The sequence below is a fragment of the Somniosus microcephalus genome, chromosome 31 (genome assembly GCF_052327205.1).
Source record: "Somniosus microcephalus isolate GS21.2 chromosome 31, FLI_Smic_1.0, whole genome shotgun sequence".
NCBI lineage: Eukaryota > Metazoa > Chordata > Chondrichthyes > Squaliformes > Somniosidae > Somniosus > Somniosus microcephalus.
In genome coordinates, this window is record NC_141017.1 from 19,957,146 (window position 1) to 19,980,138 (window position 22,993).

A 22,993-nucleotide genomic window follows, 5' to 3' on the forward strand; every position below is an offset into this window, starting at 1 on the left:
ATGAACAGGCTGGGTCTCTTTTCTCTTGAAAAAAGAAGGCTGAGGGGTGACCTAATAGAGGTCTGTAAAATTATGAAAGGTTTTGATAGAGTGGATACAGTGAGAGTGTTTCCACTTGTGGGGAAGAGCAAAACTAGAGGCCGTCAATATAAGATAGTCACCAAGAAATCCAATAGGGAATCCAGAAGAAACTTCTTTACCCAGAGAGTGGTGAGAATGTGGAACTTGCTACCACAGGGATTGGTTGAAGCAAATAGTATAGGTGCATTTAAGGGGAGGCTAGACAAGCACACGAGGGAGAAGGGAATAGAGGATTATGCTGATAGAGTTGGATGAGGAAAGACGGGAGGAGGCTCGAGTGGAGCATAAACGCCGGCCTGGACTGGCTGGGCCGAATGGCCTGTTTCTGTGTCATATATCCTATATAATCACAGTGGTGTGAGATTTTTTATATCCAATTCCAACCATAGTTTGGCTTTCCCGTCCGAGATTCCTATTTAAGGGTCACTGTGCCCATCAGGATCCAGGTTGAGATGCCTCACTCATTTCAAAGAAGTCATTTATTTCTTGCAAAGCGAGGCAAGTGTTTTGAGCCCAGATCCCTAGTGAAAGGCTGGTGTTGAAGCAACTGCACCACCAGTTATCCCCAGCTTATCACTCTTTTTACTTTGCAGATGAGAACGAGTGTCTCTCCAACCTATGTGGGCCCACTGCAATCTGTCACAACACGGAAGGGAGTTTTTACTGTAGCTGTGATAAAGGATTTTACTCAGTTTCCGGAGATCACAGATTCGCTGGTGAAACGGAGTCCCACTGCAGAGGTGAATACAATTACAGCCTTGGCTATTAGTCTGAAGCAATACTTTGGTCTTCATTGCTCACTCTTTGCTCTTACTCTGGCCTCACAATATGCTACAGTTTCTCCCTTACCATCATCCCAGCCTTCATCAGGCACATCTTATCAATGAGTACAAGTCTTTGAAGATGGAAGGACAGGTTAGCAAAGCAGTTAATAAAGCATATTTGATCCTAAGCTTTATAAATAGAGCCATAAGGCTGGATTTTATTCACCGAGACGAGTTGGGGGCGGGGCTGCTGCCTTCCGGGTTCTAGTCCCGCCCCCAGCGACGTTCGACGCACAGATGCCATTTTCTCCTGATTGGCCTTGTTAAGCCCGCCCTGTGGGCTTGCTGGCCAATTAAGGGAAAGCCGGTGTCAGATGACGTCAGTTGATGACACTTCATCTGCTGGTTTTCTTAAAGGCACATGAACCATAAATTTTTGACAGATGATTTGACAGTGTTTGACAGCATTGAGGTGCTGTCAAACACTGACAATCATGGTACAAAGGTGAGCCCTTGTACCCAGGCTCTCCAATGACTCCCTCCTTAGGATAAAATAGATGGCAGCTGCAGGTGAGGGTACAGAAGCGATCTGTCACTTCTCCCATTGAGGTGAGGCCACACAAACACTTCAAAGCTTGTCACCTACAGAAAAGTCTAAACACATTAAAAATGACTCTCCCAACATTTCATTACCTCTTATATTCACCAGTGTCCCATTGCATCCTTCACACCACTTCTGCAACTGTCATATATACACACACATTACAACAGACCCACAGCACGCCTCACTCACCCTGGTGGGGTTCCCCGACATCGGGAAGCCCGCAGCAGAAGTCTAAAAGTTGGAAAAAGCCTCTTAACTGCCTGTTAACAGGCAGTTAAGTGGCTATAATCCTCTTCCTGCCGCTAGGAGTCAGGCCCCTGCGCAAATCAGGGACCCGACTCCCGGGAAGATTGGTTGGAGGCGGGTTGGGAGCAGGTTCGGGATCAGCTCCCATTCTTTTTGACTTTCCCAGCAGTCCCGCCTCCAAACCTGTCTCCTCACGGTTTGTAAAATCCAGCTCATAGAGTACAAAAGTCAGCAGGTTATGCTAAGAAAGAAAGACTTACATTTATATAGCGCCTTTCACGACCACCGGAGGTCTCAAAATGCTTCACAACCAATTAAGTACTTTTAAAGTGTAGTCAACGCGGCAGCCAATTTGCGCACAGCAAGCTCCCACAAACCGCAATGTGATAATGACCAGATCATCTGTTTTTGTTATTGTGGTTGAGGGATAAACATTGACCAGGACACCGGGGAGAATTCCCCTGCTCTTCTTCAAAATAGAGCCATGGGGGATCTTTTATATCCACCGGAGAGAGCAGACAGGGCCTCAGTTTAACATCTCATCCGAAAGATGGCACATCTGACAGGGCAGCGCTCCCTCAGCACTGCACTGGAGTGTCAGCCTAGCTTTAGGTGCTCAAGTCCCATGAAGTGGGACTATGAACCCACAACCTTCTGACCCAGAAGCAAGTGTGCTACCCACTGAGCCACAGTTGACACTACAAAACCAAGATAAAAAGCTAACCCTTTATAAAACACCAATTCGGACCCAGCTGGCGTAGTGTGTCCAATTCTGGGCACCGCACTTTAGGAAGGAATTGAAGGCTTTGGAGAGGGTACAGAAGAAATTTACTAGAATGGTTCCAGGGAGGAGGGACTTCAGTTACGTGGATAGACTGGAGAAGCTGGGGCTGTTCTCCTTGGAGCCGAGAAGGCTAAGAGGAGATTTGTTAGAGGTGTTTAAAATTATGAAGGGTTTAGACAGAGTAAATAAAGAGAAACTGTTTCCATTGGCTGAAGGGTCGATAACCAGATGGCACAGATTTAAGGTGATTGGCAAAAGAACCAGAGGTGACATGAGGAAAAACTTTTTTTACACAACGAGTGGTTAGGATTTGGAATGCGCTGCCTGATAGGGCGGTGGACACAGATTCAATAGTAGCCTTCAAAAGGGAATTGGATAAATACTTGAAGGAGAAAAAATTACGTGGATATGGGGAAAGAGCGGGGGAGCGAGACTAACTGGATTGCTCTTCGAAAGAGCTGGCTCAGACGTGATGGGCCGAATGGCCTCCTGCTGTGCTGTACTATTCTATGATTCTATGAAACTCACCACTTGCTCCCTTCACTTGTCTCATTTCATCTCCTGTAGCTCAACTGCCGCTCCTTGGCTCAACGCTCGCCAAGATCGTTACCTACCCCCTCTCCTCAATGACTGTTCCTCCCCAGCAAAGCTGCTATAATCAACCTTCCCTTAAAAAGACTACCTCTAAACCCTTCTGTTGTCTCCAACTATTGGCCCATCTCCAATCTCACCTTCTCTAAGAGTCTGGAATGTATCACTGTCACCCAACTCAGTCCCCATCTCTCGCACCACTCCCGATTTGAATCCGTTCAATCTGGCTTGTGTCTCACCCCCAGCTCTGAGACTGCCGCTGTCAAAGTTACCAACCAACTGCTGTGCGACTGTTTGCAGTCCATTATCCTGCCTCAACCTTTCTCAATCTTTCTGTGGTTTTTGACACAGTCAACTACGCTATCCTGATCTATTGCTTCTCCTCCATGGTACAGCCCCTTTGGACCTTCCTCACATTATTCATTTCCCATGGGAGGCGAAAATCTCCTGCAAGGGCTTGTCCTCCTGTAGCCAATAATCACCTCCCAATATTTTATCCTTGGCTACTTCTCATCTACATGTTTGTCCCTCAGCAATATTTTCCGTAACCATGGGTGAGACTTTACTATATATGTAGATAATATCCAGTTTTACCTTTTTTTTTATTCGTTCATGGGATCTGGATGTTGCTGGCAAGGCCTGCATTTATTGCCCATCCCTAATTGCCCTTGAGACGGTGGTGTTGAGCCGCCTTCTTGAACCGCTGCAGTCCGTGTGGTGAAGGTACTCCCACAGTGCTGTTAGGGAGGGAGTTCCAGGATTTTGACCCAGCGACGATGAAGGATCGGCCGATATATTTCCAAGTCAGGATGGTGTGTGACTTGGAGGGGAACTTGGAGGTGGTGGTGGTCCCCATGCACCTGCTGCCCTTGTCCTTCTAGGTGGTAGAGGTCACGGGTTTGGGAGGTGCTGCCAAAGAAGCCTGTCCCTCACCACCCTCGATTGTACAACTACTGTTGTGCTGTCTGATTAATTGTCAAGCATTATTGCTGCTCAGCATTAGCAAGAGGTAGATCTTGTCATAGTATAATAGTATAAAACGGGTGATAGCGAATCGGCTGCCCATTTCACATTTCTCAATTTGTATTTCCATTGACCGCAAAGGAATTGTAAACCGTGAGAGATATAACATGGGCTACCGACTCACTATCACCCATTTTACACGATTACATCAAGTCAAGATTTACCCCATTGTATTTGGCTCCCACCAAATTCTCTGCTCCTTGGCCCATGACCCCATTCCTTTCCTTTCTGTTCGCTTAAGCTCAAACTGAATATGCACAACAATCTGCTTGAGCCTCAGCTGTGCTCCAAATCTTTACTCGGTCCAACTACTTCCATTTCTGGAAAATCCCTCAACTTTGTCTCCCCCCTGTGATGAAATAACTCTGTGTTCTGGCATTTGTACTGTTGTTGTTGTTGTACTTGTTAATGTCTGTAATGTTCTACCGGTGTAACCACTAATGTTCCTCCCTAGCCCCGCCCCTCTGGATCCTCCGGATTGGTGTGAGTCTTACTTGTAAGAGCTGGGTCTTACTCATAAGGGCTGGGTCGGTGATGAATGATGGTTGCCCTGTGTTAACTTGATGCCATGTTCTTACTTAATAAAAGCCTTTAGTTTTAAGCTTTAACCTCACGGATTCAGGCAGTTATTTGGCACATCAATTTTATTAAGTAACAACTTTTGGAAGATGGATCAATTTTTGAAACCAGAGCGTCTGGATATCGATCCCCATTCGGCAGACACGTCAAAGAAATTTACGCATTGGCTTCGATATTTTGAACACTTCATCGCATCGGTCGATTCGACGGTTAACAAGTTGGGTCTTCTAACCAACTTGGTAAGTCATCAAACTTACTCGATAATTGAAGATATTATTACATATGAAGAGGCCCTCACAGCCCTTAAGGCCCAGTACCTTAAGTCGGTTAATGAAGTATACGCCAGGTATCTTTTGTCTACTCGCAGGCAATTACCCGAGGCATCCCTGGATGATTTCCTGCAGGATCTTAAGGCTTTGGCTAAGGATTGCAACTACAAGGCTGTCTCTGCCATATTGTATCAGGAAGAGGCCATCCGCAATTCTTTCATATCTGGCCTCTGATCTAATTATATTAGACAGAGACTTCTCAAGAATGACTCGTTAGTTTTAAAAATGGCCGTCGCTACTGCTCAATCGTTAGATGTAGCCCAGAAGAATTTAGAAGTGTATGCATCAGCCCACGCGTCTTTCTCAGCCTCGTGTGTTCCGAGTATGGAGGCATCCATAACACCAATGGAGCCTCCACTCAATCCTATTGTTGCGGCTGTACCCCATGGGTCTAAGTGTTATTTTTGTGGCCAATCTAAACACCCCAGGCAACGATGCCCAGCCAGAGAGGCTACCTGCTTTAAATGTAAGAAACGGGGACATTTTAGTAAAGTGTGTAAGGGTGATCCTGTACCCGATGTCTTCTCTGCTGCCGCCTATCGTTTTACTCTAGCCTCGGATACGGTTGACCAGACCATACCGTGTTGCTTGTCGAAATCTTTGATGGACATCAAGATTAGTGGTCATCCTACTGGGTGTTTGATAGACTGTGGCATTACTGAAAGTTTTATACACCCCAACCTTGTTAACTCCTGTTCATTGAAGGTGTATCCTACTCGAAGTGAAATCGTGATGGCGTCCAAGTCCCTTACTTCGGAGGTAACTGGATATTGTAAAGTCAGATTGACCATTAAGGATACGGAGTATAAGGATTTTAAACTCCTCATATTACCTCAGTTGTGTGTGAACTTAATTTTAGGCTTGGACTTCCAGTGTCAGCATGAGAGTGTTACCCTTAAGTATGGTGGGTCTCAGCCTCCACTCACAGTCTGTGGCCTTTCTACTTTAAAAATAAGTCCGCCTTCTTTGTTCGTGAACCTTGCTCCTAATTGTAGACCTATAGTGACTAAAAGTCGACGGTATAGTTCAGAAGATAAAAAATGTATAAAAGAGGAAGTGGAAAGGCTTCAACGGGAGGGAATCATCGAACACAGTAATAGCCCATGGCGTGCCCAGGTGGTGGTGGTTAAAACTAATGAAAAGAAAAGACTTGCGGTCGATTATAGCCAGACTATAAACTTGTATACCCAATTAGACGCCTATCCTTTGCCTCGTATTTCTGAGATGGTGAACCAGATAGCTCAGTACCGCGTGTTCTCCACCATTGATTTAAAGTCTGCCTACCATCAACTCCCCATTAAAATAGAAGACCGACCTTATACGGCCTTCGAAGCTAATGGGTGCCTGTACCATTTCCTTAGGGTGCCCTTTGGAGTGACGAATGGGGTATCTGTCTTCCAACGGGAGATGGATCGTATGGTGGATGAATATGCATTGGAAGCAACATTCCCGTACCTGGACAATGTTACTATCTGTGGGCGCGACCAATGGGAGCATGATCAAAATCTCGCAAAGTTCCTAGAGATGGCAAAGAGGTTAAACCTGACCTACAACGAAAACAAGTGTACCTTCAATACTACACGTTTGTGTATTCTTGGTTGCATTGTGGAGAATGGGGTAATCGGGCCAGATCCTGAAAGATTACGCCCACTTAAGGAATTACCTTTACCTCACACTGTAAAAGCTTTAAGAAGGTGTCTGGGATTCTTCTTGTACTATGCCCAGTGGGTGGCTAACTACTTAGATAAAGTCCGACCTCTTATTAAGTCGACGACTTTTCCGCTATCAGCGGAAGCTCAGGAGGCTTTCCTTAATATCAAATGGGACATTGAGAAGGCAGTGGTATGTGCCGTGGATGAGAAGATCCCTTTTCAAGTGGAAAGTGATGCATCTGATTTTGCATTGGCAGCAACTCTTAACCAAGCTGGTACATTGCAAGGACCAGAAGTTCGACATTCTTCGGTGGAAAAGGAGGTACAGGCGATTATCGAAGCAGTCAGGTATTGGAGACATTATCTCGCTGGCCAACGTTTTACGCTCATTACTGACCAGCGATCTGTGGCCTTTATGTTCAATACTAAGCAGAGAGGCAAGATCAAAAATGATAAGATTTTAAGATGGCGAATAGAACTGTCAACATATGACTATGATATTCAGTACAGGCCTGGAGTATTTAATGAGCCATCGGATGCTTTATCACGAGGAGTATGTGCTAGTCTAGGTATAGATAAGCTTCAAAGTCTCCACGATGCACTCTGCCACCCTGGGGCTACCAGAATGAACCACTTCATTAAGTCCCACAATCTACCCTACTCTATTGAGGAGGTCCGGACAATGACCAGATCCTGTCGTGTTTGTGCTCAATGCAAACCCCGCTTCTATAAGCCGTCCGAGCCAGCTCATCTTATTAAAGCAACTCGACCATTTGAGCGTTTGAGTCTCGATTTTAAAGGTCCCCTTCCATCGAGCGACCGTAATGTCTATTTTCTTAATATTATAGACGAGCACTCTCGGTTCCCTTTTGTTATCCCCTGTCCGGATGTGACTAGTGCTGTTGTAATTAAATGCCTCTGCCAACTGTTTTCCTTGTTCGGCATGCCTAACTATATGCACAGTGATAGGGGTTCTTCCTTTATGAGCGAAGAATTGCGACAGTTTTTGCTATCGAAAGGGATTGCAACGAGTAGAACTACCAGCTATAACCCTCATGGTAATGGGCAGGTGGAGAAAGAAAATGCGACAGTGTGGAAGGCTATCGTACTGTCTCTGAAGTTGCGAGGCCTGCTGACCTCTCACTGGCAGGATGTCCTGCCAGACGTGCTGCATTCCATAAGGTCTCTTTTGTGTACAGTGACGAATGCCACCCCTCATGAAAGGATGTTTAGTTTTCCAAGAAAAGCTACTAATGGAGTATTGTTACCCACATGGTTGATGACCACGGGCCCTGTGTTGTTGCGCAGACATGTGAGAGGCCACAAGACTGATCCACTGGTGGAGGAAGTACAACTCCTCCATGCTAATCCCCAGTATGCGTATATTCAATATCCGGATGGGCGAGAGGATACGGTCTCTATTAAAGATCTTGCACCTGCTGGAGCTCGAAAAGAGTTCAACTCTGAGAGTAGAGTTTTCAATCATGGTATTGGACCTTCAGAGACACAAACCCTCAGTGTGGAAAATACTGATAATTCTGGGAATTCGAATGAACCGGAGTTAGTACACCGGGAGGAGCCTCAGCAAGAGTTACGCCATTCCCAGAGGATTATCAGACCTCCTGACGGACTGAATCTATAGCAGGGGGTGAATGTGATGAAATAACTCTGTGTTCTGGCATTTGTATTGTTGTTGTTGTTGTTGTACTTGTTAATGTCTGGAATGTTCTACCGGTGTAACCACTAATGCTCCTCCCTAGCCCCGCCCCTCTGGATCCTCCGGATTGGTGTGAGTCTTACTTATAAGAGCTGGGTCTTACTCATAAGGGCTGGGTCGGTGATGAATGATGGTTGCCCTGTGTTAACTTAATGCCATGTTCTTACTTAATAAAAGCCTTTAGTTTTAAGCTTTAACCTCACGGATTCAGGCCGTTATTTGGCACATCACCCCCTGACTCTAAAGCCCTCGTTCATACCTCTGCCACCTACAAACTCAACTTTTCAAAACTCCTCCTTGTTGTTCTCCCTGGTTCCACCTTATACAAGCTCCACCCACTCCCTATGCTGCACAAATACCCTCTCATCTCTTGCCCCTGTCCTCAAAGACTTGCACCAGCTCCTCTAGTAATCAAAAGCACGGTGGCATAGTGGTTAGCACTGTTGCCTCACAGCGCCAGGGACCCGGGTTCGAATCCGGCCTCGGGTGACTGCCTGTGTGGAGTTTGCACATTCTCCCCGTGTTTGCGTGGGTTTTCTCCGGGTGCTCTGGTTTCCTCCCACAGTCCAAAGATGTGCGGGTTAGGTTGATTGGCTATGATAAAATTGACCCTTAGTGTTAGGGGGATTAAATATGTGGGGTTACGGGGATAGGGTGGGATATGTGTCGGTGCAGGCTCGATGGGCCGAAATGGCCTCTATCGTTTCTGTGATTCTGTGAAAAAGGCAAATGGAATGTTGGCCTTTATTGCAAGGGGGTTGGAGTATAAGAGCAGGGAAATCCTGCTACAACTGTACAGGGTATTGGTGAGACCACACCTGGAGTACTGCATACAGTTTTGGTCTCACTTATTTAAGGAGAGATAAGAACATAAGAAATAGGAGCAGGAGTAGGCCAATCGGCCCCTCGAGCCTGCTCCGCCATTCAATAAGATCATGGCTGATCTGATCCTAACCGCCAATCAACTATCACTGAACCATCTCCTGAATCTAACAGAATTAGACACACGAAATAGGAGCAGGATCAGGCTACACGGCCCCTGGGCCCGCTCCGCTACCCACAGGGCCATGACCGATCCGAACCTAGACTCATGTCCAAATTCCTGCCCGTAACCCTTAATTCCCTTTACCTCTAGGAAACTGTCTATTTCTGTTTTAAATTTATGTAATGATGTAGCTTCTACAGCTTTTTGGGGCAGCATATTCCATGGACCTACCACCCTCTGAGTGAAGTAGTTCCTCCTCATCTCAGTTTTGAAAGAGCAGCCCCTTATTCTAAGACTATGCCCCCTAGTTCTAGTTTCACCCATCATCGGGAACATCTTCCCCGCATCCACCCGATCCAACCCCTTCACAATCTTATATGTTTCAATAAGATCGCCTCTCATTCTTCTGAACTCCAATGAGTAGAGTCCCAATCTACTCAACCTCTCCTCATATGTCCATCCCCTCATCCCCGGGATTAACCGAGTGAACCTTCTTTGTACTGACTTGCATTGGAGGCAGTTCAGAGACAATTCGTGGTGTGAGATTTTTATTTTCAGACCCAAACCATCCTTTGGCTTTCCTGCACAGGTTTGCTATTTGCTAACTTTAATGCAGAATTGTTTTGTGTGTCTTTGTCCATCAACATTTCAGCTAAGATGACTCAAACTCATTTCATGGAAGATCTTTACTTCTGGCAACCAGAAGCATTTGTCATGCCCATGGATTTGAATGCAGGTTCCAAAGATGTGAGTGACTAGCATTGAACGCACCGCGCCACCCTGCTTATCACGTTTCTTGTCTTTGCAGATAAGGATGAATGTCTCACTAACCCATGTGGGCCCAATGCAACCTGCCACAACACTGAAGGGAGTTTTCACTGTACTTGTGGTAAAGGGTTTTACTCAGATACCGGAGATCACCAATTCGCTGGTCTTGCCGAGTCCCGCTGTAGAGGTGAGCACAGGATATTGGTGAGGCCACACCTTGAGTACTGCGTACAGTTTTGGTCTCCTTATTTAAGGAAGGATATACTTGCATTGGAGGCAGTTCAGAGACGATTCACTAGGTTAATTCCAGAGATGAGGTGGTTGACTTATGAAGAAAGGTTGAGCAGGTTGGGCCTATACTCATTGGAATTTAGAAGAATGAGAGGTGATCTTATTGAAACATATAAGATACTGAGGGGGCTCGACAAGGTAGATGCAGAGAGGATGTTTCCCCTCGTGGGGAAATCTAGAACTCAGGGGCACAGTCTCAGAATAAAGGGTCGCCATTTTAGAACTGAGATGAGGAGGAATTTCTTCTCTTAGAGGGTCGTAAATCTGTGGAATTCTCTGCCCCAGAGAGCTGTGGAGGCTGGGTCATTAAATACATTTAAGGTGGAGATAGACAGATTTTTGCAAGATAAGGGAGTGAAGGGTTTGGGGGAGCGGGCAGGGAAGCGGTTTTGAGCCCAAGATCAGGCATGATCTTATTGAATGGCGGAGCAGGCTCGAGGGGCCGAGTGGCCTATTCCTGCTCCCATTTCTTATGTTCTCCTCCTCAGGTCATCAGTTTCAGAATCCCCATCATTATCTACACAAACCTCTCTACAGCTTCATTCCATCCTAACTCTATCTTTCACCAGCCCTGTGTCTCTGCTCTTCCATCTCTAATCTAGTATACATTCGCACCTCCCTCCAGCTCCACTGTCATTGAAAGCATCTTCACCCAATTTGCCCCACACTCTGGGACACTGTCCCGAAACCTTGCTGCAGTTGTCGCCACTTTCAAAAGCCTTTTGAACCATGTCCTCCACCCTCTCCTCTCCATTCTTAAAGGTGGACTATCGCCCTGTGAGAATGTTACATTCAGGCTAACACGACAAGTTAAATTTATTTACAAGGAAATTAATCAGAAGCAACATCTAAAGATTTGTGGTGTGAGATTTTTAATTTCAGACCCAAACCATCCTTTGGCTTTCCTGCACAGCCTTGCTATCTTTAATGCAGAATTGTTTTGTGTGTCTTTGTCCATCAGTGTTTAAGTTAAGATGACTCAAACTCATTTCATGGAACACTTTTACTTCTGGCAACCAGAAGCATTTGTCATAACACATGGATATGAACCCAGGTTCCACAGATGTGAGAGACGAGTGTTAAACGCACTGCGCCACCCTGCTTATCACGTTTCTTGTCTTTGCAGATAAGGATGAATGTCTCACTAACCCATGTGGGCCCAATGCAGCCTGTCACAACACTGAAGGGAGTTTTCACTGTACTTGTGGTAGAGGGTTTTACTCAGATTCCGGAGATCACAAATTCGCTGGTCTTGCCGAGTCCCACTGTAGAGGTGAGTAAAATTACAGCCATTATTCTAAAACAATATATTATGGTCTTCATTGCTCACTCCTTGCTCTAGCACTGGTCTCACAATATGCTGCAGTTTCTGCTTTACCATCATCCCAGCCCTCAACAGACGCATCTTATCAGCGAGACTCACCACTTGCTACCCAGAGTAAATCTATATAATACAATGATTTTGACGCATTGATCAAAATTTTTTATAAGTGTTATCTAGAATAAGCTATCAATCCAGTTTAGTGCTTTTCAGTATTTTGAGGGAAAGTAGGGCCTCGGGCATGGGTTGCAGAAGTATATTGAGCAACAGTAAATCGAGGTATTGAGTACAAAAGTAGAGAAGTTATGCTGAATCTTTATAAAGCGCTGGTTAGGCCACAACTGAAGTATTGCGTCCAGTTCTGGTCACCACACTTTAGGAAGGATGTGAAGGCCCTTGAGAGGGTGCAGAGGAGATTTACCAGAATGGTTCCGGGGATGGGGGATCTTAGCTACAAGGACAGGTTGGAGAAGCTGGATTTGTTTTCATTAGAGCAAAGGAGGTTGCGGGGTGATTTGATAGAGATGTACAAGATTATGACGGGTTTGGATAGGCTAAACGGGGAAAGGCTGTTCCCAATAGTTGGTGGTACAAGGACTAGGGGTCACAGATTTAAGGTTTTCGGAAAGAGATACAGAGGAGATGTGAGGAAAAACTTTTTTGCGCAGCGAGTGGTGAGGATCTGGATGGAAGTGGTGGAAGTGGAGACACTCAATGTTTTCAAGGGGAGACTGGATAGGCACTTGAGGGAAATAAACTTGCAGGGCTACGGGGATAGAGTGAGGGAATGGGACTGACTGGATTGCTCTACAGAGCTGGCACGGACTCGATGGGCTGAATGGCCTCCTTCTGTGCCGCTATGACTCTATGGCCTAGAAATTGGGTTTTGGCGCAGCGACGGCTTTAGCGCCGGAAGTTAGTGCCGGAGCTAAGTCGCGCTGGGCGGGCCAAAAATTCACTAGTTCTGCGCCCAAACGGCTGCCGGCGCTGCTGAAAGCTGTTTGCGCCTGAAAACTGGCGCTACGCGCTGAATTGCGGCGCTATTCCGGCGCTGCGGCGCCCGCTGCGGTGCGGCAGGTTCGGGAAGTGCAGGCCTCCTCCTTCCCTTAAGGAGGAGCTGCCTGCACCCGGCCGCGGCCCGCGAAAATCATTGTAAAAATGAGCCCGGCACCTCGGACAAGTGCCGGGCTTGCATCTGTCCCGGGGGGGGGGGGGGGGAGAAGTCCGGGGAGGGAGCTGCGGCCAGGCGGCCGGCGGGAAAGCGGCCGGCCGCCGCGGGGCCTTTAATGCGCCGGCGCAAAGTCCAGTAAGGCACCTCTGCCAGAACGTTGCTTGCGGCTGCCACGGGTGAGGCGGCCGCAAGTCAATTTCGGAGTTCGGGCGGGTTACCATGGCAACCGGGACGCTGCGCACACCGATGACGTCATCGGTGCCGGCGCAGCGCTAACGGCCTAACGCCGATTTAGGGACCCACTCAATTTCCAAACTGGCCATAACTCCGGCGCTAGGCCCTCTAGCGCCTCAAAAGCGGTGCTAAGCCTACCGAATTTCTAGGCCTATGACTCTAAGTAGGTGAACCCACTTGGGAGGTTGTTAAGCATTAAGGGAAGCCTGAGTTCAGTAGTTGACGTGGGCACAATGGGTGGGATTTCTCATGAGCACAAGATGGGTTTGCATGTAGAAGGCCTTCATCTTTCAGGAGAGCAACATCACCTCGTGAGGTCCTATCTGAAAGTATTGCTTCAGGTTCGCGTCACTCCATTAATTAAATGTATTGTATATTCCATAATAATATCCCCTCTGAGGTGTTCTTTTTCAGGCGAGTTTATCATGTTGTCCTCAACTTGGCAGCAACAGGATTTACTGAAGGAAAACTCATTTCCTCCCTCAAGAAGAAAAAACCTCTCTGCTTTCTGGCTGGAAGGGCCCAGATGCCGAAAATGGGCCAAACCAAAATGGTGCTTGGGTGACCTATAAAAAGCATTGGGGTGGGTGGGGCTAAGCAGCGGGGGGTGGGGGGGGGGACGTCTGGGAGCTTGCTAAGGTAGTTGGCATAATTTTTACCCCGAAATTGCAACAGTTCGATGAAAGGCCGCTTGCTAATCCTCAAAAGATTGCTAACTAATCCCACGTGCCACGCTAATCTAAACGGATAACTCATACCAGACTGGCAATGTACCCTGCGCTTCTTGGAAGGCACAGGTTGGACATCGGTAGCTCTACTCCATTTTGTAAAGCTGTACAAAAGACTGAACATCCTCGATGACGCGTGTGGAGGCCTGATTCCCTGTGACATGCCTGCTGTCCACTGGAGTCTCACATTCTAAGGGGTCGGCCATTTAAGACCGAGATGAGGAGGAATTTCCTCACTCAGAGGGCTGTGAATCTTTGGAATTCTCTGCCCCAGAGGGCTGTAAATGCTGAGTCCTTGAGTATATTTGAGGCTGAGATCGATAGATTTTTGGACTTTAGGGGAATCAAGGGATATGGAGATCGAGCGGAGACATGGAGTTGAGGTCGATGATCAGCCCTGATCTTAGTGAATGGCGGAGCAGGCTCGAGGGGCCATATGGCCTACTCCTGCTCCTAATTCTCATGTTCTTATGTTCTTATTCTAGCACATTATAATCTCAGCCAGCCAATGGACATTGTAAGCATTCAATGAAAAAGAACTGAAGGCTTTGAAATTATTTAATGTTTCTGTATTTTCTTGCAGATTATAACGAGTGTGAGACTACTTCAACAATATGTGGCAGTAATGCGAGCTGTCACAATACTGAGGGGAGTTTCTACTGTCGCTGCAATGAAGGATTTGCACGATTATCTGGAGAAACAATTTATACCGGATACGGGAAACGATGTCAAGGTAAAGGCATCATTTGGGGTCTCATTGGGTCAATTTTGGACCCAGATCTTTGGTGGTGATCAGTTGTAGGACATTCGGAATTACTCCTCGCCCCGTCCAACAGGTGATAGAGTTCGGACTAGAGACTTATGAGAAATCGCACCAGACACACCGGTTCTGTCATTAACCTTTTATTAAAAACCCCAACCACTGTTCGAGCAGTGCACCAATAATGTTACAAGAAATCAGACATACACCCACCCGCAGATGATCAGTCCAGCGTTGATTGTAGGCCACGTCCTTCCGACTGCAGCTCTTCACCTCGAGATGAGCAACCAGGCCCCTTCCTTCCGACTGCAGTGCCGATGTTTCTGTCACTTTTTTTTTTATACAGTTTGCCTTTCGTAGTAAATCAATCGTTCAGAGATGGTGAGATGTTCCTGTAATGTTCGACCTGAGCTGTTTGAGCTGTCAAACTTTCGCACCCACACATCCTGTGTGGCTCTCCGTTAGTTGCCTTTATCAAAGACCAAAATTGTTCATTCACTCATAGGGAGAAAAATTCGGTGTCGCCCCGCTTGGGGTGCCATTATCGGCCGTGCGCAAAGTTTAGCGCCTGGCGCTAATTATCGCCTCCGACAGCAAACTTGGCTTTTATCGCCCCTGGAGGTGATTGGCGCGCTAAATCTGGCAATTCACACCTGTCTTAAGGCGCATAGGCCGAGGAGCGAGGCGCTACCTCAGAGTGCTGGCGAAGCAAGGAAGGGCAAATCAAAATAAACCTGCAAAGTGCTGCTCAGTACTCAAAACTCCTTCACACAGCGTTGAATCTCTCCAGAAGTCTCTCTCTCTCTCTCTCAGAATGCATGGTGCAAAAATGTCACCGACAAAATAAGGCAGGAAGCGGTCGCCTTTAAATAGCGCTCCCCCAGTCCCTTTCTGGCAGCATAACGCTCCCCTCAACCTGTTGTTGCTAGCGGCAGGCGGTAAGGCAGGGGGCGCCACTTAATTTCTGGTCCGGGGCGCTGACGGGGCGTTGCGCACCCGACTGACGTCACAATCTGCCGGCGCAGGAGATCGTGGCGGTAGTGTTTAGCGCCGCCGCAAAATGTCTAGTTAATTTCGCGAGCGGCGCAAACATCGCTGCGCCCGGGCGCTAGTTGATTAGCGCCCTCTTAAGGCGCTAACGGGAGGCGCAAAGCAACCGAATTTTTCCCCCCTAAAGTTTACAGAAGTGGCAGAAAGCCACTTGGTTACAGTTCATGTGTCGCGTCGTAGCCAGCATTTCAGAACTGCAAGGGTTTGACTCCTCCCCTTTCGTCACCGAAAAATCGTTCTACAATCATGTAGTCTATTTGTTGCAGGCACGACGCCTGCAAATCTAAGGGGGGTTTGTTCAGCTCTGTTGTCCATGACTATCCCCTGCAGTCACAACCATGTTTGCTGCCTTTTAGTAAAGCACATCAAAGCACATTCCACGGCCGCTGATCCGTGAAAGACCGCCTGTTACGACTTTATTTCACTTTGAAAAAAACCTTCTGGCCTGGCAAATATAGGCCAAAATTAAAATTAAGGGTCTGTGTCTGCCTACACCCTATAACAGGGAGACTTTGTGAGCTCCCTTTTTAATGATTACATGGACTTCGCAGCACAGAAACAGGCCATTCGGCCCAATAGGTCAAAGTTGGTGTTTATGCTCCACAAGAGTCCCTTCGCACCCGATTTCATCTCACCCTATCGGCATTAGTTCTATTCCTTTCTCCCTCATGTACTTATCTAGCTGCCCTTTAAGTGCGTCAATGCTATTCGCCTCGACGACTCCCTGCGACAGCCAGTTCCACATTCTAACCACTCACTGGGTAAAGACGTTGCCCCTGATTTCCCTGTTGGATTTATTAGTGGCTATCTTATATCGATGGCCAATGTTCCCTGCGAGCTGCGCTCCGGGGAAACCCCGCGCAGCCGGCTTGCCGGCTCTTCAATACAAAAAAAACGCACATGCCCGGTATTTTGAATGGCCCACTTAAAGGGGCCGCGCGGCGCCAAAAAAAAATTACAGGCAACAATGTTTATGACCAACGTTCCCTCTAAGCCGCGCGGGTGCCTGGGCATGGCTGCATGGTAATCCGCAAGGTCCCTCGCAGTTCGCCCACGAGCTCTTACAGCGGAAACACCGCGCATGCACAATAATTTAAAGGGACCGCGCAGTGAAAGAACAGGCCGCGCAGAACAAAGTGCAGCCTACAGGGAAACTTGTTTATGACCCCCTGGATTTGGACTCCTCCACAAGTGGTGATTAATGAATTAACTTCACCTAACTTCATGAAGTCCTCAGAATTTATCCAATTTAAATCAATTTTAATCTATTTTTTTGAATCAGTTTACTGGCGATTATATGACAATCTAAATGTTTGAGTCTTTGCTCGTCAGTCAATATTCACCCCATGACCATCGTGATTGTTGTGTTTTATTGACAGGAAAAGTAGAGAAGGCAGGGGTAGAGACTCAGCAAGCTTTGTGTTCCTGGTGACGGCAGCAGGCTTTATTTCATCCAGAACCAACCAGTGACTATGATTCAAATGAGTAGGTCACTTCTAAGCTCTTGACTGTAAACAGGAGCTTCGATAGGACAGGGTGCTTTCTGTTATGAGTTGATAGGCCACTGGTATCTAATCCCACAACGCCAGGGTCTAATCGTGAGGAAGAATTTCAAGCTGATAATAATTCTTCTTTAACACTCAGGATTTGAGAGTTTTTTCCCCCCTTCAAAGTTCTCCTCACCATCCTCATCCTCATCCTCATTTTCATCCTTGTCGTCCAGTGGGATTCACAGAGTGCAAATAAAGAAAGACCCCTGCATTTATAAAACGACCTCAGGACATCCCAAAGTACTTTACAGCCAACGAAGCACTTTTTGAAGTGTAGTCACTGTTGTAATGTAGGAAACGCGGCAACCATATTTGCGCACAGCAAGCTCCCACACACACCAAGTGTGATAATGACCAGATAATCTGTTTTGGTGATGTTGGTTGAGGTATAAATATTGGCCAGGACACCGGGGAGATCTTCCCTGCTCTTCTTCAGAACAGTGCGGTAGGATTATTTAACTTCCTCCTACAGGCTTCAGTTTTAACATCGCGTGCGAAAAAAACAGCACCTCTGACGTTGCAGCACTGAAGTGTCAGCTGAAGTATTAGCTCAAGTCTCTCGAGCAGGACTTTGAACCCACAACCTTCTGACTCAGAGGCGAGAGTGCTACCCACTGAGCAACGGCTGATGGGGAATGTGGCGAAATGGCCGCACCACATTCCCCGCCCCCCCCCCCCACAAACCCCCTTGACATGCAGAATGCTTCAAATCATCTACAAAACGGTTGCAACAGTAGCTGGTGTCAGCTACAGATCTCCTTTACACAGCTCCTATTTGAAAAGACTGCCTGACTCTCTCGACACCAGACGGTTGACGGTGTCTGCAGGAACAACATAACCTTACCTCAATGTCAAAGAAAGGGAAAGAGTTGCATTTATATCACGACCTCAGGACGTCTCAAAGCGCTTTACAGCCACTTTTGAAGTGGAGTCACTGTTGTAATGTAGGAAACGCAGCAGCCAATTTGCGCACAGCAAGCTCCCACAAACAGAAAATGAGATCATGACCAGATAATCGGTTTTAGTGATGTTAGTTGAGGGACAAATATTGGCCTCAGCAGGGTGAGCTCCCCTGCTCTTCTTCAAAATAGTGCCCTGGGATCTTTTACATTAACCTGAGAGGGCGGGCTTTTAACGTCTCATCCGAAAAGTGGCATCTCCGACAGTGCAGCGCTCACTCAGTGCTAGATTTTTGTCTTCAGGTCTGGAGTGGGGCTTGAACAGACGAAGAGAAAACTGGGAAGAAAACATTGGGTGAGGACAGATTTGGGCTTAGTTGACACTCACTGTCTACAGTCATGTGTAAAGATTGGCCGCTATTACCAGAAGCCTTCCTGCCCGCTAGCAACAGTAACGCAGCAAGATATTCAGAATGATACCGAGACTAGACGGGTTAAATTATGAGGACAGGTTACGTAGACTAGACTTGTATTCCCTCGAGTACAGAAGATTAAGCGGAGATCTAAATGAGGAGTTTAAGATGATTGGTTTAACATCTCAACCAAGAGACAGTGCAGCGCTCGCTCAGTACTGCACTGCAGTATTGAACTGGAATACATGCTCGACTGTCTGGAGTGGGGCTTGAACACATGACCTTCTGAGGTGAGCCACAGCTGACTTGATTTGTAAGCAGTGTCACTGAGGATGAAGGTGTTACAATGTTGGCCGTATACAGCAGCATGCACCAGGAAAGTCTTATCTTTCACACGTTGACACCAGCCTATTAATTTTTTGAACAGGGTTATTATTGTTTTGATGTACACACTGGATTCAGTTCAAAGGCACCAACATCACCACTTGGTAACATTGAGAAAATGCCAAGATTAGGTAGGGGAGAGAGGTTTGATGCAAGGAGACATGTTCTGAAGTGGAGGCAGAACTGAGTCCGAGAAAGTAATGTAGGAAACGCAGCAGGCAATTGGCGCACAGCAAGCTCCCACAAACGGCAATGAGATCATCTGTTTTAGTGATGTTGATTGAGGATTAAGTATTGGCTCAGGACACCGGGGAGAACTCTCCCGCTCTTCTTCTATATAACGCCATGGGATCTTTTCCGTCCACCTGTGAGAGAGCAGACGGGGCCTCGGGTTAACGTCTCCTCTGAAAGACGGCACCTCTGACAGTGCTGCACTCCCTCAGTGCTGCCATGGAGTGTCAGCCTAGATTTTGGAGTGGGATTATATTATATTAATGAATTAGAGTGGACTGGGAAAATAGATTAAAGGGTAAGACGGTACATGATCAGTGGTGTACATTTAAGGAGTTATTTTACAACTTCCAAAAAATATATATTCCACTGAGGAAAAAAGGGTGTAAAAGAAAAGATAGCCATCCGTGGCTAAGTAAAGTAATTAAGCATAGTATCCGACTAAAAACAAGGGCATATAAGGTAGCCAAATCTAGTGGGAGGATGGAAGATTGGGAAGTCTTTAAAAGACAGCAAAAAATAACTAAAAGATTGATTAAGAAAGGGAAGATAGATTATGAAAGTAAATTAGCAAAAAATATAAAAACAGATAGCAAAAGTTTCTATAGTTATATAAAAAGAAAAAGGGTGGCTAAAGTAAATGTTGGTCCCTTAGAGGATGAGACCGGGAAATTAATGGTGGGAAACATGGAGATGGCAAAAACGCTGAACAAATATTTTGTATCAGTCTTTACGGTAGAGGACACTAAGAATATCCCAACACTGGACAAACAGGGGGCTCTAGGGGGGGAGGAGCTAAATACGATTAAAATCACTAAGGAAGTGGTACTTGGTAAAATAATGGGACTCAAGGCGGATAAACCCCCTGGACCTGATGGCTTACATCCTAGGGTCTTGAGGGAGGTGGCGTTAGGGATTGTGGATGCATTGGTAATTTTCCAAAATTCCCTGGACTCAGCAAAGGTCCCGGCAGATTGGAAAACTGCTAATGTAACACCCTTATTTAAAAAGGGTAGTAGGCAGAAGGCTGGAAACTATAGACCTGTTAGCCTAACATCTGTGGTTGGTAAAATATTAGAGTCCATTATTAAGGAGACAGTAACGGGACATTTGGATAAACATAATTTAATAGGACAAACTCAGCATGATTTCATGAAGGGGAAGTCATGTTTGACAAATTTGCTTGAGTTCTTTGAGGAAGTAACATACAGGGTGGATAAAGGGGAACCAGTGGACGTAGTGTATTTAGACTTCCAAAAGGCATTTGACAAGGTGCCACACAAAAGATTATTGCTCAAGATAAAAAATCACGGGATTGGGGGTAATATTCTGGCGTGGGTGGAGGATTGGCTCTCTAACAGAAAGCAGAGAGTTGGGATAAATGGTTCATTCTCAGACTGGCAATCAGTAACTAATGGTGTTCCGCAGGGGTCAGTGCTGGGACCCCAACTCTTTACAATCTATATTAACGATTTGGAGGAGGGGACCGAGTGTAACATATCAAAGTTTGCAGATGATACAAAGATGGGAGGGAAAGTAGTGAGTGAGGAGGACATAAAAAACCTGCAAAGGGACATAGACAGGCTAAGTAAGTGGGCAGAGATTTGGCAGATGGAATACAATACTGGAAAGTGTGAGGTTATGCACTTTGGCAGGAAAAATCATAGAGCAAGTTATTATCTTAATGGCAAGAAACTGGAAAGTACTGTTGTACAAAGGGATCTGGGGGTCCTGGTGCACGAAACTCAAAAAGTTAGTATGCAGGTGCAGCAAGTGATCAAGAAGGCCAATGGAATGTTGGCTTTTATTGCTAGGGGGATAGAATATAAAAACAGGGAGGTATTGCTGCAGTTGTACAAGGTATTGGTGAGACCGCACCTGGAATACTGCATACAGTTTTGGTGTCCATACTTAAGAAAAGACATACTTGCTCTCGAGTCAGTACAAAGAAGGTTCACTCGGTTAATCCCGGGGATGAGGGGGTGGTCATATGAGGAGAGGTTGAGTAGATTGGGACTCTACTCATTGGAGTTCAGAAGAATGAGAGGCGATCTTATTGAAACATATAAGATTGTGAAGGGGCTTAATCGGGTGGATGCGGTGAGGATGTTCCCAATGATGGGTGAAACTAGAACTAGGGGGCATAATCTTAGAATAAGGGGCTGCTCTTTCAAAACTGAGATGAGGAGAAACTTCTCCACTCAGAGGGTGGTAGGTTTGTGGAATTTGCTGCCCCAGAAAGCTGTGGAAGTTACATCATTAAATAAATTTAAAACAGAAATAGATAGTTTCCTAGAAGTAAAGGGAATTAAGGGTTACGGGGAGCAGGCAGGAAATTGGCCATGAGTCTAGGTTCGGAATGGTCATGGCCCTGTGGGTAGTGGAGTGGGCCCAGGGGCCATGTAGCCTGGTTCTGCTCCTACTTCTTGTGTTCTAATTCTGTGTTAGATTTCAGGAGATGGTTTTATTCCTGTTCCTGGCTGGGGTGGAGATCGCCTTTACAGAAGGTAAGTACTGTAGAAAATATAGGGACAGAGTGATCTCCTGGACGAGTTTCGATCACCTAGATGGGTCGGAGAGGAATTTCCCAGATTTTTTCTCCCAAATTGGCCATTGGGTTTTTTATCTGGTTTCTCGCCTCTCCTGGGAGATCACATGGGTTCGGGTGGATGGAGAGTGATAGAAGATTTGAGGTTAGGATCAGATCAGCCATGATCTTATTGAATGGTGGAGCAGGCTCAAGGGGCCGATTGGCCTACTCCTGCTCCTATTTCTTATGTTCTTATGTTCTTATGTAAGCTCCTGCCAGGTTGAGATGTGAACTTCACCCTCCTGCCCCAGAGCCCATCAGAAAATAGAATGAGGAGTGCAATGGGCAAAATTCAGGCAGAATTGAATTTGCCCAAATTATTGCAAGAATTATGCCCCGACTGCGCCCATTTGCAGGGTGTAATGGGGACTGAAATTGGCCCCAGTATTTATTTGAAATGGTTTATCAGGGGCTTTCACGCACATGTACACATAGGTGTGCACATATATAAATGTGTGTGATGGACTGCTTTCTTGTTCTTTTTTGTTTTGTAACTTTAAACACCAGATTGCACACACATAGGCTGCGATTTTGCAAATGGAGGTGGCTTGGGAGCGGGTCAGCTGGTTTCCGAGTTCCAGTCCCGCCCCCAACTGCATCCGGCCCACAGACGTGATTTTACATTGCCAGCCAATTAAGAGGAAGCCGGTCAGATGACGTCATTTGATGACGTGTCATCTGCCGGTTTTCTTAAAGGGACCATGCACAATTTTTCTTTGACAGCTGATTTCTCAGTGTTTGACAGCATTGAGGTGCTGCAAACACTGACACTGACTGTTCACAGGTGAGCTCTTGCACCCAGGCTCTCCAGTGACCCCCTCCTTAGGCTAGAACAGATGGCAGCTGCAGGTGAGGTTACAGAAACGATCAGTCACTGGTGAGAGAGGTTCTCCCAATGAGGTAAGACTAGACAGCCAATTCAAAACTTGTTACCCACAGCAAAGTGTAAATGCATTAAAAATGATTTTCCCAACATTTTCTTACCTCTGAAACTCACCAGTGCACCATTGGATCCTTCACACCACTTCTGCAGCTGTCATCAATGCAGAAACATTACAGCAGACTCACAACACGCCGCACTTACCTGGCGTGGTGTCCGGACATCGGGAAACCCGAGGCAGAAGTGGCAAAATTGAAAAAGAGCCTGTTAACAAGTATCAAGTACCTGTTAACAGCCAAGTAAGTGGCTATAATCCACTTCACGCCGCTCGGTGTCGGGTCCATGCACAAATCGGGGACCCAACACTT

At 46.5% G+C, this 22,993-nt stretch overlaps 1 protein-coding gene across 2 annotated transcripts in view; it reads left to right on the forward strand.

Annotated features, from left to right (window-relative positions):
* LOC147097609 (adhesion G protein-coupled receptor E3-like) overlaps window positions 1-22,993 on the forward strand; it is a 146,179-nt gene that overhangs the window by 54,028 nt on the left and 69,158 nt on the right. Inside the window, exons 4-7 of one of the 2 annotated variants that reach the window (XM_085971580.1) lie at window positions 675-821; window positions 10,164-10,310; window positions 11,541-11,687; window positions 14,452-14,601. In XM_085971580.1, the coding sequence (XP_085827706.1) occupies window positions 675-821; window positions 10,164-10,310; window positions 11,541-11,687; window positions 14,452-14,601 (591 nt within the window). The remainder of the gene's footprint in view (window positions 1-674; window positions 822-10,163; window positions 10,311-11,540; window positions 11,688-14,451; window positions 14,602-22,993) is intronic. The other variant, XM_085971581.1, reaches the window with a different exon arrangement.